The following is an 18,940-nucleotide window of genomic DNA, read 5'->3' as shown; positions in this document are numbered from 1 at the left end:
CAGCTCTGTGACGCGGGTGGAGGGGGACCCTGGACTTCTGAGTCCCAACAGGTGGTGGGGCCCCCCGGAGCTCCCAGCCGGCCCCCACAGCTGCCCAGAGCTCCCCATTTTGTCACTGATATTTTTAGTAAAAGTCAGGGACAAGTCACAGGCTTCTGTGAATTTTTCTTTATTGCCCATGACCTGTCCGGACTTCTACTAAAAATATCCATGACAAAATCTTAGCCTTACTGATAGCAGTGTGCAGGCTGGCTAGCTAAGGGCCCAGTCATACCCCACAGCCAACAGTCCTTTGTACAATTGTGACTGGCTTTTGTATGGATGCAAAGGCGCAGTCCTTGGACATTCACACAAGGGGCCAGCCACAATCTGGCCAGTATAAACAATGAAATCTTAAGGAAATCTCTGTCTTTCCCCTATGTTACTTTACTGAGAGTTTTTAAAATCCTGAGAGTGTCCTTTTAGAGGGAGGCATTTTCCTCAGTGTCTTCCCAAAAAAGAAAAGTAAGAGAAAAAGTATTACCATTCTGACACTGGGCACCAAAGAATCCATTTGGACAGAGGCAAACATTTGGCTTAGTACAGGAGCCACCATTGAGGCATACGGGGTCACACACCACTGCAGAACAGCAGAAGGAAAAACAAAGCAATGAAAGCCACACAGAACTGCATCGCCACATATGGGTGATGAAATAGCTTGCTTTTACTGCAAGTATAGGGTGTTAATGATTAATGTGATTACAATGAATCTAAAAGACAGCAGGTGAAAGAACTGAAATGCCATTCCCTGCAAAGTTCCGCAGGCTGTGCTAAGAAATGAACTAATGGAGGCACATGGGGTCGCTAGGATTCCACAGCAGTAGCAGCAGCTCCTGCCTCCTGCTTGAGCCAAATGGTTCAGAAGGTTGAGCAATGGGAATCCCTTCTGCTTCTGGTAGGCCCCCGAGTGTGGAACTTTTGCAAAGCAGTTCCCTTTGGAGAATATCCAATTTTACCTGTATTGCATGTAGGTCCATGCCAGCCAGCTTTACACTGGCAGACATCTGGAGTGAGACATTCACCACCATTTTCACAGTGTCTGTTGCAAACCACTATAATCCAGAAAATCAGAAAAAAAAACCCATAAGCTGAGAAAACAGTACAAAAGAGCTTGTTACAATTTTATGTCTGTGAGAAACCTCATTGATTTCTCAGTTCTTCCCCAGATATGAGCATGTATATTGTATTGATACTAATGGGAGTTACACACCAATCCATCACTTGAGGCTTCATTTAAGATGAATCCTGTCTCAATGCTATATAGGAGCTTGACACCAGATTGGAAGATGTCAAAAAAGTCCCACTCTGAACAGATGCTCCTGGCCTGGATTTGTCTAATAATCACCTTTCTAAGTACATGCTTAGAAAAGGGAAGGTTGAAGACTGAGCAACAAATGGTACAACAACATCAAGTGATGGTTTCCTGAATAAATGCTAACTTTAAGATACTTCACTACAGTCTCTTTCCTTCCTTTTCATTTCTCAGAGTTCAGGCTTAAACCCTGTAGAGACCTGATACTTCTGGTAAGGAGGAGCCTTTTAGGAGTAGTCATGGCTGCTGAGCACACAAGTCAGCTCTTCAAGACACAGTTCCTTCTTCCGGGATCTTATAATCCCCCCAAAGCAGTAATTATGGACATGGCAATTGAAAACCAAAAAGATCAACAGACCTGAGGATTCCAAGAGCAACAAAGAGAGGAATTTACCTAGTCCACAGGCAAATTCGTTGGCGTGTTGAGGTGGGCGGTAGCCCAGTAGAATTTCTGATTTCTAAGCATGGACCTTTCAGTGAGTAACGACTTGTGTGCAAATTAACCAAAATTCTGGTTCGAACACTTGGAGCATCTAAGGCCAGATATAACTAATGTGAAACACAGTATCTCACTTGGGACTAAACTGTTCAAACTGGCCAGCTGTAATACCCAACAAAGGTCTCCATTTTGCATTTCAGGTCAGAGGATGAGTCCATTAATATGCTGTTATGCTCAGTGATCTTACACACCACTGACCTAGCATTTACTACTATCAACCTCAGAATGAGGACCATCCCAACAGCTTAAGGAAGGGCCATGTTAGGAATCCAGAAACAGTAAGATGCCAAAAATTACACTCGTTCTGGATAATGTCCTAACCTCAACTCTAAATCCATCTCCCTGAGCAACTAATCGTAATAATAATACATTATTTAGCACATACATAACGTTTCACATCTTCAAAGTGCTGAACAAACATTATTTAATTGATGCTAGTAAGCCCCAGTTCTAGTAGCCTTCAAACAGTCATCTTGGATTTTACTATTTGCTAACAGTGCATCAGAAATGTAAAGCATTGTTCGTTTTAATAAATCCCAGTGCAGGGGAATAAAAGTTACTGTATTCTTGATTTCTACATTTTCGTTTGCTTACTTGTTTCACACCTGGGTCCCACAAAACCATAAGGGCAGGTGCAGAGATTTCTGGCCAAGCATGTGCCTCCATGTTGACACAGTGGGTTACAATGTACTGCAGATAAAGAATTATGTTGTTCAAGAAGTCAGCTCTAAAAATATCTATTAAAATTGGTTATCTTTTAGTGATAACTAAAGGTAACATTTGTATCAGCAAAAAGAACTGGAAATAAACTGAAGACCCGTTGATGAAATAATGACAATGGAGCACCTCCTTCTTTCCACAGTGATGAAGTGCAGAAAGGGCCAAATTCTGCCTGATGAGCACATGCAGGTTGTTATGGGCCAAATTTGCCACAAGTATGCGTGGGCATAGCTCCACTGAAATCAACAGAGGTTCACCTGTGCATGTCAGCAATTAACTTGGCCCACTGTCTTCAATGGGAGCCATCTGTGCGACTGAGGGCACAGTTTGGCTCAAAGGGACTGGTCGTCATTTTATCAAAAATTACTAAATGTGCATAGTGGGGAGAGTGACAGGCCTGAGAACCATGTCCAATTTCAAATGAAAATATTAAGCCTGGTTTCTGCACTTGGCACTCTGTACACAGATGGGTGTACAAACGCCCACCATCAATTTTTAGCTTGCTAATTCGTATATTTTAAGGACACGGGAGAATGGGGTTTAATCTTTATGCATGTGTGTATATATGTATGTGTAGATGTAATATAGCATCCAAATGTACTGATAATGTCATAAATAAAAATGAAAACCAAAATTCTTTTGGCCTTTACAGCTCACTAAATTTAGGAACATCTCACCACATACAATCTTCATGGAGATTTCAATATTATGAAAGATACTTTAATGATACAGTTTATACATACATTTTATTATGACATGATAAAAGTCTTCAAATATGTAAAAGGTTGTTAAAAAGAGGAGGGTGATCAATTGTTCTCCTTAACCACTGAGGACAGGACAAGAAGTAATGGGCTTAGACTGCAGCTGGAGATTTAGGTTACACATTAGGAAAAATTTCCTAACTGTCAGGGTAGTGCAACACTCAAACAAATTACCTAGGGAGACTGGAATCTCCCTCAGGTTTTTCAGAACAGGTTAGACAAACACCTGTAGGGGATAATACTTAATCCTGCCTCAGTACAGGGGACTGAACTAGATTACCTATCAAGGTCCATTCCAGTCCTACGTTTCTATGATTTCATTTCTATGATAGTTCTAGGAATTGTGTAAACCAACAGACATCCCTCCCCCTGTCAGGATGAATACTCACAGTAGTGACAGTCAATCAGGGCACAACTTTTTTGGACTCTATGATTCTAATTTTAAGGAGACAGCCCAATTACCTTCCTCACAGGTTGATCCACTGTATCCTGGGGGACATTCACAGACATTGGGCTTCGTGCATTTGCCATGGTTTTTACAGTCAGGTTGACATACAGCTGTGCAAAATCAACACATGATTTTTAGATACTTTCATTAGCACATACTAGTTAGATGGGGTAAATTCAATGTACCATACTCACCACTCTGACAGTTATAACCAGAGTAGCCACGTTTGCATTTGCAAATATTGGGTGCCACGCACTCCATGTTTTTACCACATGCATGCCTACATATTGCTGCAAGGCAATAAGAGAAATAAGAGCAGAGGAATAAGGAAAATGACAGCAGCACTTTAGCATAATGAAGTCTTGCCTAACATGATTATTTATAAACACGTCGCATTGAATCAGCTAAGACCCTTGACATTAAGCATGGAAGCTAATGGACACTGAACAAACATTTTTTTTAAAAAATGCATTCATACAACTGAACGTCTTGGTGTGAAATTCAAGCTGTATCATTTTTAATAGTGAAATAATGGACAATTTAAAGCTATTTTCTTTCCAGCCATTATACAGTAACAATATCTTTTTTTTAAATTATAAAAATGTCACAGATTCTTCATTGTAAAACATTTAGTATAATTATCATCAATACCTCTGCAAGTGACACCATCTCCATAATAACCACAAGGACAACGACTGCATTTGAAAATTCCATCATGGCTTGGTTCACAGAGAACTCCAGGAAAACAAGGTAAATCAGCACAAGTTAATGCCTTAGGCACTGCTGTTGCATCTGATTCCTGATCTGTGCCAGGCACTTTTGGTGGGTCAGTGATTCCAACAAAACCAGACCGTAAAAGACTATCCTTATGCTTGACCGATGGGTGTTGAACTTTGTGACTATTTCCTCCTTTTAATACTCTGCTCATTATGGAGGGTATGTTCATTTTGCTGCTAAGCAATGTGTCCTTGCTAGTCTCTAAAGGATTGTAGGCCTCAGATTGTGTCATTGTTGTCTTATCGTGTAATACTGGACTGTTCCTAAAAGATGGCATTGTCATAGTGTTTACAGCAGAGCTTTCTCCTGTGTTATCTAGCTGGTTACTGATGGCAGTGAAGGTATGGCCAATGTATCTGGTACTTGCAGACTGGTTAAAAGTGGTTATTTGAGAATTAATTCGCTTCCACGGTGTGTTTGTTTTCACTGTGGAGGTTGAGGGGGTGCTGCTGGCTCTTTGCACAGAAATAAAACTTTCGACAACATCTGTAGGACTCGGAGTAAAGCTTGTGGCATTAGGAACTCTCTCAATGGACTGTTGATAACCTACAAAACATCACAGAAGAAAAAAAGTACAGAAATATTACAAGACATTTTTGTATGGGGATATTCAGATCTGATAAAATATATCCTGTGCCTCATGAACCCTTCATCCACACTTGCTAGGCCAGAATAAATACACTCAATAGGATTTAAGCCCTAAGAATGGCCCCTAAGCAGCCAGGATCAACAAAGCACAATGTCCTCGCCCTCCCCGACATGGCCTCTCTGCTGGGATGGGTAGAATAGAACAGCCCAGCTCTGGCATACAACCAGGGATTCCCCCCACACAAACACAAACACACCAGGGCAATGAGCAGCTGTTCTGTTAGGACGGATTACCAACCTCTTTGTATTGCTGGGGACTGAGTGTCTGGACCAGAGAGTTTAGTTTAAGATAAAGTGATTGCTTGCTATAATAACACTGCACATATATGTCAAGCCAACCCAAGTCCAGAGTTTAAAAAGCCACATACAGTTATTACTTTGAAATAGCATAAGCCGTAGGAAATAGTTGCCTGTAATACTCATAAAAATGCCCATATAATTTAAAAGCCATCATACAGTTTAATGAAAAAAGTGCTATGAAATAAGAGTTGTTTCACATTATTAAAATCCAAAGATTAATGATGTCTATATTTTTGCTTGTTATTCAACTATGCTATTACATTATTCCAACTGGTCTGCACCACAAAGATTTTGTTGTTATTGTTCCAAGTTATTTGATATGTTTGCAATATAAAACGCTACCTCCGCACACCAGTTTAAGCTTTTAATCCATCAGAAACTTTAACACACAAAAACAAAAACAAATATTTCAGCAAGTCCTATGACAAAGCTACCAAGCTGAATATGAATATCAACTTCAGTGAGGCAAAGTCCTGTGTAAGACTGCTGCACTGGGCAACACAGCCTGGGGAGTAGGTCAGCAGCTCTCAGTGGTGAAAGAACAGGTTAAGGACTATTTAGAAAAGCTGGACATGCACAAGTCCATGGGTCCAGATCTAATGCATCCAAGGGTGCTGAGGGAGTTGGCTGATGTGATTGCAGAGGCATTGGCTATTATCTTTGAAAATTCGTGGCAATCGGGGGAGGTCCCAGGCGATTGGAAAAAGGCAAATATAGTGCCCATATTTTAAAAAGGGAAGAAAGAGAACCCGGGGAACTACAGACCAGTCAGTCTCACTTCAGTCCCGGAAAAATCATGGAGCAGGTCTTCAAGGAATCTATTTTGAAGCACTTGGAGGAGAGGAAGGTGATCAGGAACAGTTAACATGGATTCACCAAGGGCAAGTCATGACTGACCAACCTGATTGCCTTCTATGATGAGATAACTGGCTCTGTGAATATGGGGAAAGCGGTGGATGTGATATATCTTGACTTTAGCAAAGCTTTTGATACGGTCTCCCACAGGATTCTTGCCAGCAAGTTAAAGACGTATGGGCTGGATGAATGGACTATAAGGTGGATAGAAAGCTGGCTAGATTGTTGGGCCCAATGGGTAGTGATCAACGGCTCGATGTCTAGTTGGCAGCCGGTATCAACCGGAGTGCCCCAGGGGTCGGTCCTGGGGCTGGTTTTGTTCAACATCTTTATTAATGATCTGGATGATGGGATTAATTGTACCCTCACCAAGTTCACAGATGACACTAAGCTGGAGCGGGGGAAGGTAGATATGATGGAGGGTAGGGATAGGGTCCAGAGTGACCTAGACAAATTGGAGGATTGGGCCAAAAGAAATCTGATGAGGTTCAACAAGGACAAGTGCAGAGTTCTTCACTTAGGAAGGAAGAATTCCATGCACTGCTATAGGCTGGGGGCCAACTGGCTAAGCAGAAGTTCTGCAGAAAAGGACTTGGGGATTACAGTGGACGAGAAGCTGGATATGAGTTAGCAGTGTGACCTTGTTGCCAAGAAGGCCAATGGCATAGTGGGCTGTATTAGTAGGAGCATTGCCAGCAGATCAAGGGAAGTGATTATTCCCCTCTATTCGGCACTGGTGAGGCCACACCTGGAGTATTGTGTCCAGTTTTGGTCCCCCCACTACAGAAGGGATGTGGACATATTGGAGAGAGTCCAGCAGAGGACAATGAAAATGATTAAGGGGTTGGGGCATATGACTTACAAGGAGAGGCTGAGGGAATTGGGTTATTTAGTCTGCAGAAGAGAAGAGTGAGGGGGATTTGATAGTAGCCTTCAATTACCTGAAGGGGGGTTCCAAAGAGGATGGAGCTAGGCTGTTCTCAATGGTGGAAGATGACAGAACAAGAAGCAATGGTCTCAAGTTGCAGTGGGGGAGGTCTAGGTTGGATATTAGGAAACACTATTTCACTAGGAGGGTGGTGAAGCACTGGAATGGGTTACCTAGGGAGGTGGTGGAATCTCCGTCCTTAGAGGTTTTTAAGGCCTGGCTTAATTTAGTTGGTGTTGGTCCTGCTTTGAGCAGGGGATCGGACTAGATGACCTCCTGAGGTCTCTTCCAACCATAATATTCTATGATTCTATGTTTATCAACAAGGTTTATATCTGGGAAGTAGAGTTGCCACCATATCTTTAGCTTGCATGTCTTGATATAATATTCATTACTGATTCTCTGCACCAAGACTGATTATTGGCAAGCATACTGTACATTGGTGTTTTATAATAGACCACTGTACTAGATAATTCCATCTGATTTAAATTTTTTGCATATTCCAATTTTTCTCTTTTCCTTGTTTTTCTGTACAGTGGTAAATGTTTATTAGGTCCAAATGGGCGTTATATAGGTTCCTAGCTAGGCTCACTCAGGGTATGTCTACACTGCAATAAAACATCCAGGGATGGCCCGTGTCAGCTGACTGAGGCTCATGGGGTTCAGGCTGTGTGGTTATAAAATTTCAGTGTAGACATTCGGGCTTGGGCGGGAGGGTCCCAAAGCAGAGGCTCCAGCCTGAGCCCAAATGTCTACACTGCAATTTCATAGCCCTGCTGCCAGAGCCCTGCAAGCCTGAGTCAGCTTATGTGGGCTAGCCGCTGGTGTTTTATTGCAATGCAGATATACCCCAAGGGTTTCAGCAGAGTATCATCTGCTGGCTGTGAACTCTCAAAGCCTTTCAATTAACTGAGATTTCAGTTAGTTAAAATTGTCTTGATTAAACATTAAGTAGAGTAAGAAAATCATTTTAAGGTATTACAAGCTGAAGGATTTGTTCATGGATTTAAATAATATAGCCTGGGATGCAGTGTGTGTACGTGTGTAAAATGTATAGTCACAGAGTTCCTGAACACAATTTCCAGTAATTGAATGTTTGAATTTTTCATAATACAAATGGAGTTAAAGGGCCAGATCCTGAGTCTCTCTGAGCTTCTCCTAGTCCCCTGGCCACCTTCTGTTAGTCCCTCTTGTCCTTCAAGGGTCAGAGATGGCATAAAAGGGGTGGAAGTGAGTACAGCCAGAGCACCAAACTGAGCTGGCAAAATGGCTTGTATGGGGCCTTTGCAGATGCCACAGCAGTCCTACTGCAGCAGCTCTACCTTACACTGGTGGCTGAACTGGCCCCAGGTACTCTCCAGGAGCAGGGAAGTAACACTCAGCCAGACCTAAGGATCTGGCCCTAATTCTTCTAGAATACTATTAGATGGCCTTTTGCAAGGGGAAATTTTCCAGCAATAGCATGCTAAAGTAATTATTATATCTCCTGTGGCTGAAAAACAAACTATTTGCAGTTGAGGAAGAATAATCTGGTTTTGGTTACACCAGTAAGGGAGCATATCTCTTCCCCCACTAACATTTTAGAAGATTAATGGGAAAAGATGTGGAAAGGAAATTTCCTGAGAATGTAGCTTGACAAGGCACAGAGTTGAAATGCCAGGTATAAAAGTTAAAGGAGTTCTGGAGGTTAGAATTTAGAGTTCATTTGCAATACTCCTCACCCATGTATTTAGTTTAAGAATTAAAATGGCACTCAGTATAATGCCATAAACCACTGTCTTTTTCACACAACAGATGTCCCCTCCCTATTCGCATTTTATCTATTTTATAGCACTAGGCAGGCACACAGACAAAATACAACATGTACACTATCCCTCATTACAGTACCAATCAGGTGATTTTGCTATCTTAAGTGATGTTTTGATATTGACATTTTAGATCAGGAATAAGAATGCAGCCCAAGTAATGCATATATTCTGTTTCCTTTTAATCTTAAAAATTCATGTGAATAACATAAAATTGACTGGTAGCTTTACTTGCCAGATACATTCTCATCAGTATGTGCATCAGCAATTCCATTTTCTTCATGAAAAATGTAATCTTCACCCTCATTCCTTCCCATTTCTTCAGTGTCATCGTCTCTTTCATCATAAACATCTTCAAAGCTTTCCGGAGCCAAAAGATGTGAGGGAACATCACTTGTCAATTTTGTTTCAACTGCATATAAAACGATAGCAGAGTTAAAATGCTAGTAAAATAAAATACCTCAAGATTCTGAAAGGTCAGATGAACGGGGTGGGGGGAAAAGGGTTCTCCATAGTTTTTGAAAAAGTACATAACCATACCAAAACCTGAATTATTCAGTAGTTGCAATATTACATAATCTTGCAGGCACCTTGGGAAGTCATTTGTTTGATTTGAATAAATGTAATTAGATTTCTTAAAAAATAATTAGGATATTTGGTCAATAAATGTACATGGTAATCAAACACTGCATGTTAATGGGAAGTATCCTAGTTCTATAATATTAAATATCTGCAAAATATTTACAATTCCTATTTCTAAACATCTGAAGAAGCATTTCCTAGATAAATGGGCTGATGAAAACTGGTGTCATTCCAATGAATTAAACAGAGCTACTTCGATTTTCACCAGCTGTGTATCTGGTCTCACTATCTACTGTCACATAACAGTAGGGGAATTATAAACCTAATATCTGACTTAGCAAAGATACATTTTGATGAAAAGTATACAAGATATCTGTCAGCTCTCTAATATGTTATTGTTTGAAATATGCAACAGACCAAAGACTCCTAATGTAAGGTGATTACAGTATTACAGGGAAAGGTTATTTTACCATGGCATATCTTCCCATCTCCATGTAGACCTTTTGGGCATGGACCACAATAATAGGAGCCAAAAGTATTGAAGCAAAATACTCCAGGGAAGCAAGGCTTGGATGCACATTCATCAATATCTTCTTGGCAATCTCTACCTAAATTGAAATACAGACATTTAGAGTATCACTTTACTTAACTTAAATAAAGTGGAATTTACGTGGGCAGTGAAATAGAAAACAAGTTCCACATATATAAGTGCAAACTGCACGAATTCTGCAGGTCTGCCGTTAAACCATATTTCCATTAAATAGTGAATATTTTCCTTATTGTAGAATATGCATAGAGGGAGGGTTTTGTGGACTACAATTCAGCAAAGCACTTAAGAATAACTTTAAGCGTGTCTATGGTCCCAATGAAGTCAAACCCACTATTTATGTGCTTAACAGCAATGCTGAATTGGGGAAGAAAGTATGAGATCATTTGCTCTTAGTAGACATTATCAGCCACAATATAAATCACTTGTTATAATATAGTCAGAGTGACTCATCATACTTATCATTAAAAACATAAAAAGGATTACCTGTGTTGTGTTTGAAATAAATAAAAAATATGAGCACAGATAAACAAGTACATGTTCCGGCATGTTCTGCACATCTTTTTTAAAGGGAGATAGAACTGGATGGTGATTTCTGGATGGATCCACAGGTCTGACTTGGGGGATCCACTGCCAAACTTATAAACCATTCCTCCATGCTGAAGCACAGGGATGCCCGCGCTGTGCCCCACAAGCTGCAGAGTATACAGACCTCCTGCATGGAATCCCTGCATCCTGCTCCTTTGCACAGTGGAAATGCAGTTGTTCCACTGACTCCGGGACTTCTAGTTAGGTTGCAAGATCTTCCCCTAAATCCTTTGATTTCCTATACCTACTTACGCTCAGCAAGTAACTGTATTTGTTTGGGGTCAAATTGTGCCCTCAGTTATACACATGCTGTTCCACTGACTTCAGTGGACTGGTGCAGGTGTAAATGAGAGAAGAATTTGGCAGAATGCTTTTGTTTCTTTCAAATATCACAGCAACTGATTCACAGAAGAAAATTTAAACCCAATATATATCAGCTTTATTAGGTCAGCCTCTTCAGTCTGGAGTGGCCAGTGAACAAGTTATTTCAGTCAGAAGCATTATGATTTGGGTTTACAGATTGAGTCAGCTGGGGCGAGACTCACAGCTTAATAGTTTTTCTGATAGAATAGTGTCATATGGCCAAGATTATGCACACAGATGCAAGAAAAATATTAAAGTCGCTGAATATAATATAGTAAGTGGTATTATATCACAAGAGTATAATACTTCTTCATATTATCACAACAAATTAATTTCAATCTATACAAGTAAACTAAAAACAAGTAAAAAACAATTAGAAAATGTAATTTATCTACTAAAAAAAGAAAAATAATCATTTACCCTGCAGCCCAGGTGTGCATTCACAGTAGTAGCTGTTTATCCCATCAACACATCCGCCAATACCACAGGGATTAGATTTACAATAATCAAAATTCACTTGACAGAGGTCACCTTCAAAACCAGGCAGACAGACACACAGGTATTTTCCACTTCCAGATGGGAAATGTATATTTGTCACACATGACCCACCATTTAAACAATCACACGATTTCACATTGACCTACAAGACAAGCCCAATAAAAACAGATTACTGCTTATGAACTAGCAATTAGTTTTGTCATTAGGTATCTAATAGGTTAGGAATTAGTGTGGGTTGTTTGATTGTAATATTCATTACCTCTATTATTACTTTAGTCTCAGCATTGCAATCATCTGTCAAAGAAAATGTCAATTTCTGTGAACTCTTTGCCACAGCTTTCCATATAAGGAGTCCAGAAGGGGAAAGGCTGGCACCTTCAGGACCAGAGTCCAACATAAAAAGGATGGCAGAGCCTTCTGGATCTGATGCCATAAACTGGTACACAAATTTTTCCCCATAAAATGTCTGTAGTGTGCCTTGCAAAGTTTGAAGCACAGGAGGCTCATTGTCTGCAACAAAGTAGACATTTTCTCTTTTAAACAACAGTTAAAACATATTTATAAATATGAAAAGGGATCATTTTCTTCTAAAGAGTCTATTCTGACTTTGATGAATGCAATTCATTCTTCTTAACTTTAATGGTACTTAAATGGCACAGAAAAAAGGCCCTGTTATCATAACGTTAACAAAGCTTATAAACAAATTATTTATTATATAGAAAAATATTGCAGAAAGCTTATTTTATCTGTATGTACAAAGAGCCCCAAACCTCTTCAACCATCTGGACATAACTTTGATTCTCTATAAATATGAGCATAAATCTGCACTTGAATTACATTTTGTAAATGAAAGTATCAGACCCCATAAAGCCCAGAAATGGTTTACATTTTCCTTGAGGAAGCTCTTATAGGACAAGAGCAATGTCACCTCTTGAGCAATTTGAATGAAAAACTCTGCCACTAAGATCCAGATCCACTAACATCAGTGGGAGTTCTGCATGCAGACTGCTTGCTGAATATGGCTTAACTTGAAGATGATGCTCTTTAACTATGAGATTCTGTTTAAAAACATACACATTTAGAACTACATTTTCAGAAGTGAACTCTGTTTATGTGATTGCAATTTTGAGCCTGCAGATAGCTGTGTGAATGGGCACAAAAATGGATTTCATGTCCACAGTGAATTTCATGTGAAAATAGTCGGTGATCAAATACCATAGTGATGGGACCCTGCATGTAAAAGATAGTTATCCATCCAACAACCTGTCTGAAGACATATATCAGGTAGTTAGAATTTCATTTACTATCATTTATGCTTACAAAGTTGAAGGTACAAATGTCTGTGGACACAACTGTATCCATAAAATCTACTAAGGCACAGCAATATTTGACTATTTGAGGCCCAGCAGAAAACCGGGGCCTTATCTAAATTATTCTTTCCACAATCACATTAGATAAATTACACAGAACTGCTCAGAATAGTTATTTTGTTAATTTGAAATTTCTGCAAAACAATATTAATACCCAGTTCTTATATAGTGCTGTTCTTTAGTAGATCTCAAAACAGAATGTTCTATTGTCAGAATGCAAGATGCAAAATTAGAGTATATAGTAAGTCTAGCAGGTATGCAGTCTTGACTGAGATCCATAGCCTAGCTGGGCCCTCAGCACATAAAGAACTAAGTGAATCCCATGGGGCAAGGCCATCCATAGCAGCAGCTGTAGAGCTGCCCTGCTACCACCAAATCCCATCCCATGAGTCACTGACTCTACCTCCTACTCATCTATTGCAGTGGGGGGTAGGAAGGCATGGATCAGTGTTCACGTCGCACTCCCCGTCAGTACCCGGCCTGGGCCGGGGAAGCTAATGAGCCAACTAGCGGACCAAATTCGGTGATGAATTCTGGTCATGTGCCAGCTGAGGCATGTTGCACATATGCTAAGAAGTGGGGGGCATGGGAGAGTGACATCAGGAATCTAGTGCCAACCTTGACTTTCCAGTGGGAGAGGCAGGTTCTCAATGGCTAAGTGGCAGCGAGCGAGTCAGTTAAAGTGAGGGGTCTGAACTAGATCACTGCACATAAACAGAGACACCAGTTGTCAGGAATGGGTCTGTTGGTAACAAAGAATTCCTCACTGAGACTGTCAGAAGATAGAGAAGGCTTAGCTCTAACTCCTCACCTATTCACCAGCTAATTTCTGGTATACTGTCAGTGGGCTCCTCATTTAATCTGGTTCCTCTTCTCTGCCCCCTCCCCCACAAGCAGCTCTAGGGGGATTACTAAAGCTCCAGGGGCCCTGGACCAGGGCTGCAGTAGCCTTCATGCTCCATGCACATGGTGGGGTGGGAGAAAGGGGGAGAGAGAGAGAGAGAGAGAAAGGAGATAGGTTCTACAGCAGTCCATTGATTGGATAAGGGCACCGAGGCTTCATGAGCTCCCAGCCCTCTTCAGCAGCAGTGTGGGACTCAGTTTGTATAAATGTATATTAAGTCACTATGAATTTAGTTTTCCCCTAATTATTTTTTCTTTTAATTGTATCTGAACACAACCAATGACTATTCTTTTAACATGTAATCATTAAATCGATTTCTATATTGTTGTCAGTGTACATGGTACAATAGGTGAAGTGTGTCAAACATTTAACAGGTTGCTGTCCCCAAGATCATACCAGGCAGAACAAAATGCACAGAGAATGGTGAGAATACATTATTAAATAATTGGCTGATTTTCATTAAGTTGTGTGTGTGAAAATAGGCACTCGCCTCCACTTACTGCAAATTTACCAGGTCACCAGAGCTGTGCACATGTACCAATCTGGTCATGTGCTCACATGTCCAAGTTTGTGCACTAAGAGCCTGATCCAAAGCCCACTGAAGTCAATAGAGTCTTTCCCCTGACTTCAATGGGCTTTGAATCAGGGTCATAGCGTCCATTTCACATGCACAGTTTAACAGAAGTCATAATCAATATTTTGCTTGCATCAAAACAATTTTGAAACACCACCACTTTATTAGGTTTTAGCCTAATTCCTGTGAGAGGCTCCAGAACAAATTTGAACTTACTTTCAGTAACTGACCAAGTTAACTTTGAGATGTCAGGTCTGCAGAGTAAGCATGGGCTGGTAGGATTTGTATCTCCTTCCCCATAACAGAGGCCATCTATGTTGCATGTTTTCTCCTTAACAGAAATGTCAATGTAATTGATTAATGTTTATGATTTTCTCTTGTTTCTCAAACAATAAATCTTTATGTACTTTAAAATGTCAGAGAAAGACAATCTACTCTAACTTAACAATTTAATTGAATAAAGTATTCATTTTTGTTTGGGAATGAATTTGAGGGCAACATTTTCAAAGCTGCCTCATCCCAATCTCTAAATCTGTTCTTGTAAATTTTGTGCATGAAAAATCCCTATTGTTACAACTTGGACATCTGATTTATAATACTGTTGACACTTCTTGCACTTTCCCCTGATAACGTCCTGATTCTTTGAAGATATCCCAAAATGCATCATTCTATGACAACACTGACATCGTGCATTGCATGCACAGCCTTAAGACTTCTAGGACCAAATTTATCCCTGGTGTAATGTCAGTGAAATGAACAATTGCACCAGGGATAAATTTGGTCCCTGGTCTTTGTGATGTCACAAGGTAATGTATTATTTTGCTGAAGTGGGAAATACTAAAGTGATGTCACAGAAGGAAAAAATGAATTTTAATAAATTCATTGTATTGATTATCTGAATGTCCCCTCCCAGCCCTCATAGCTTGGATGGTGGAGGCTTGGAGCAGATAAACCTGTGCTTCATTCAATTTCATCCTTGCTTTGCAGTTGGCCATGAATGCCAGGTACACCTTTAGAGCTAGAATATGGTATTTATCTACTTGTCTTAGAAGGGCCTGGTGGTGCATAGCGACATCCTCTCAGAGCAAACTCAGGGGCACAGGTGGACAGTAGTCCTCAGTGGTTTGGTGCAAAGCAGGATTGCTCAGTTTGCTCCCCACATTGCAAGACTTCTCTGCTGGCTGCTGGTCTGGAGTGAGGGAGGTGCATGGCCTCACTTCCTCCACCCTTGTGGAGGCATCAGTGGGAGCTCCATGCATGGGTCTACAGCAGTTTATGTATCTAGTTGGTTTCATGTGTAGTTCCTGCAGGGACACGATGGATTAAGCTATTTTAGGGCCAATTTGCTCACAAGAACAGACTTACTAACTTCAATGGTGCTTTTGTAGGACAGATTCTGATGCCCGTTTTTATTCATAGTATGTGGTCCCTTGCTTCACAAATAGTTGAATTAACTATTTGTGGAATAAAATACAATTCATTATTCACCGTGAATAAGGGTATCTGAATCTGACCCTGCCTGAGTAAGGCAAGCAGTATTTAACAAATAATAGTCTATTATGTGAACACATGTATTAGACATCTTCCAAGGACTCAGTTGGCCTTTATATTTGTTTCCTAGCTCAAACTAAGATGCAAATATTCAAAATAAGCATAAATAATAATGAAGCACATACCTTTAATGTACATAACCCATTTGCCTGTGGTTCACATGTTTGACAAGCTCCATCAAATAATGTCATTGTTTTAGGGTTGCTATAAATGAATCCATCATTAGAAATCTGTAAGATGTTACAATAATAATGCAATGAATTATACCAAGATATCCAGCAAAAGGTTCTAGTACTATTTCACAAATGACAACATATAAATACCAATTTGCATTTTAATAATAATAATTGTATCTCAAAATTACTATTTGAAATGACTGTGGGTACCTTGATTTGCCACCTCGCAATAGGTTTGTCGTCAACCTGATCCATGACATCAGATTGCTGACCATCAGTCGGCAGTTGGCAATCAACAGTTCTGGTGTTTTGGAAGGCAGACGGCGTAAACACAGGTTCTCCCAGGATCCATTTACTGTCGCTGTACTAAATTAAAGGACAGAACGCCTGTTTTTTCATATCACTGCATTCTGAAAACATGTTTATAACAGAGAACATGTACTGAACACTATTAAAATACATGTGTCTTTTCTATGGCTAGTCACACTTTTGGAAAGGTGAAGTGCTATGGAAGTGCTAAGTATTATTATTTATTGATGAACACATTTCAGCTTAGGTCTTCTGTGTCTAATTAGAAATGCTAGTTTGGAACTGAAGGCCCAGATTCATCCCTGCAGTGAGGCCATTTGGTGCCACATGTCCAGAAGATAATGGATCTAAAGCTGGGGCAGCTGGCCAGGAGAGGATCATTCACTGTGCGGGGGAGATTCTTTAGTAGTGTAGAGGTGGGATAGCAATGCCTAAACCTCCCCTCCTCCCAGTTTCCAGTATGTGGGCAAGGCTGGGGTGAAGGGAATGGGAATGGATCTTTCCTGAGTCCTAGTTATCATATCAACCCCTCTGGGTTATTGGCTGTCAGCCATTAAGATCTTCTAACCTGCACCACGGAGCCAACCCACTGTATAGTTGGCCTAGGCTCGAGGAGCCACAAATGCTGTTTAAAGCCACCTTTGTATATCCCTATGCTGAGTAACAGTGTATGCTCCTTGGCCGTAGTCAGGGATCTGGCCTTAGAGTCCAATATAATGGAACAGAGATGATAATGCTATGGGGCCTAGTCTTGAAGTCCTTAGTCAGACAAAACTGTTCTTGATATCAGTGGGAGAGTTTTGTGAGAGAGTAATACAGAATTGTACTCATAACTGTGATGCTGGCAGATCATGTGCCAGCTCACGCCAAGGTCCCCGTGTTTCCACTGCATGACAAATACATAGCTTGAACCAGTCTGGCTCACCTGTGTATTGGTATTGCTAAAAGAGGTATTAGAATTATAAGAAGATTTAGACTTTATGGAATGCTTATAATTTCACTTATAATATCTGTATCCCATATTATAAGATATTATTTGAGCATTTGCATTGTAAGACTCTGTAATTGTGTAAATCACCAGACAGGAGAGCGAGACATTAACTGGTGTGAAGTGCTGATTTCCAACAGAAGGTGTTTACGTTCTGGCTGACAAGGAAGGCCCATCAACATCTGATGGACTAGAAAAATGTAACATTAAAGAGGAAAAAAGACTTTATTGTTTACTCTCTCCACCTCCATAAATGTGAGGCTTGCAGGTGAATTCCTTCCATCAGCTGAGTTTGCCACTCAAAGCAGTAGGAGGAAGGGAATAAAAACCCCTAACAAAGAGGAACTGTATCTTTATGTTGCTTGGACTCTGGGGGGCAAGGATTACTAGGCATATGCAAAAGATCCCCAGTGCTTAGCCTGGGTTTGCCCTAAAGTACATATAGAGCTTGCTTATCTAGAAGCTACTATTACTTTGGAAACTTAAGATTGTAACTCTTTTGTGTATGTATGTTTACCTACTTTAAACTTGAAAATAACTCTCATAGTTCCTTTTCCTATATAATAAATCTTTAGATAGTTTATTACAGGACTGGCTACAAGCATTGTTTTCCCTAGGGTAAATGATTGGTCCTTTGGGACTGGGAGTAACCTGAATATTGCTGTGATCCTTGGTATAAGAGACCATCTGTCACAAAGTTAAGCTTACCGAGGTGGCAAGATAGAGGATTACCCGAGGGGACTGTCTGTGACTTCATGTTAAGGCTGTTATAGTACCTGAGGAGTTTGCACTTGATAATTTTTTGGTGAAATCTAAGTGTACAGCTCAACAAATGTGGGGTTTGTGCCAGGCTTCCTAATCGTCTGCCCTGAGATTGGTACTCATACTCTTGAGTCACTATAGGACAGCTTGACAATACCTAGATGCATTAGTTGTATGACCAGATGCACCTATCACATACACCTCTACCCCGATAGAACGCGACCCAATATAACACGAATTCGGATATAACGCGGTAAAGCAGCGGGGAGCCCCGGGCCCTTTAAAGCACCACCCGAGCCCCGCTGCTTTACCACGTTATATCCGAATTCGTGTGGAGCCCTGGGACCTTTAAATCACCGCCTGAGCCCGGCTGCCCTGGGGCTCCGGCAGCCGGGCTCGGGCGGTGATTTAAAGGGCCAGAGGCTCCGGCCACTGTGGGGAGCCCCGGGCCCTTTAAATCCCCGCCCGAGCCTCACTGCCGGAGCTCCGGCGGTGATTTAAAGAGCCTGGGGCTCCCGACAGTGGCTGGAGCACCGGGCCCTTTAAATCACTGCCGGGGAAGCCGGTCCAGTCCGGCATGGCATACCGGCTCTTGCAAGTACGCTGTACTGGACCGAACCCGATATAATGCGGACT

General features: G+C 40.9%; 1 protein-coding gene across 1 annotated transcript in view; it reads right to left on the bottom strand.

The window, feature by feature from the left end:
* VWDE (von Willebrand factor D and EGF domains) overlaps positions 1–18,940 on the bottom strand; it is a 69,709-nt gene that overhangs the window by 4,824 nt on the left and 45,945 nt on the right. The window contains exons 14-26 of the mRNA XM_024206098.2: positions 16,456–16,611; positions 16,195–16,299; positions 14,735–14,849; positions 11,930–12,180; positions 11,593–11,812; positions 10,145–10,282; positions 9,328–9,504; positions 4,431–5,102; positions 3,974–4,069; positions 3,794–3,889; positions 2,445–2,540; positions 996–1,091; positions 524–619 (exon numbers count right to left, since the gene is read on the bottom strand). Of these exons, the coding sequence (XP_024061866.2) occupies positions 524–619; positions 996–1,091; positions 2,445–2,540; positions 3,794–3,889; positions 3,974–4,069; positions 4,431–5,102; positions 9,328–9,504; positions 10,145–10,282; positions 11,593–11,812; positions 11,930–12,180; positions 14,735–14,849; positions 16,195–16,299; positions 16,456–16,611 (2,314 nt within the window). The remainder of the gene's footprint in view (positions 1–523; positions 620–995; positions 1,092–2,444; positions 2,541–3,793; positions 3,890–3,973; positions 4,070–4,430; positions 5,103–9,327; positions 9,505–10,144; positions 10,283–11,592; positions 11,813–11,929; positions 12,181–14,734; positions 14,850–16,194; positions 16,300–16,455; positions 16,612–18,940) is intronic.

Source organism: Terrapene carolina, unplaced genomic scaffold (genome assembly GCF_002925995.2).
Source record: "Terrapene carolina triunguis isolate 2854851 unplaced genomic scaffold, T_m_triunguis-2.0 Scaffold84, whole genome shotgun sequence".
NCBI classification, from domain to species: domain Eukaryota; kingdom Metazoa; phylum Chordata; order Testudines; family Emydidae; genus Terrapene; species Terrapene triunguis.
The sequence above is the reverse complement of the archived record's forward strand: the minus strand, read 5'-3'. Positions and strand labels throughout refer to the sequence as shown.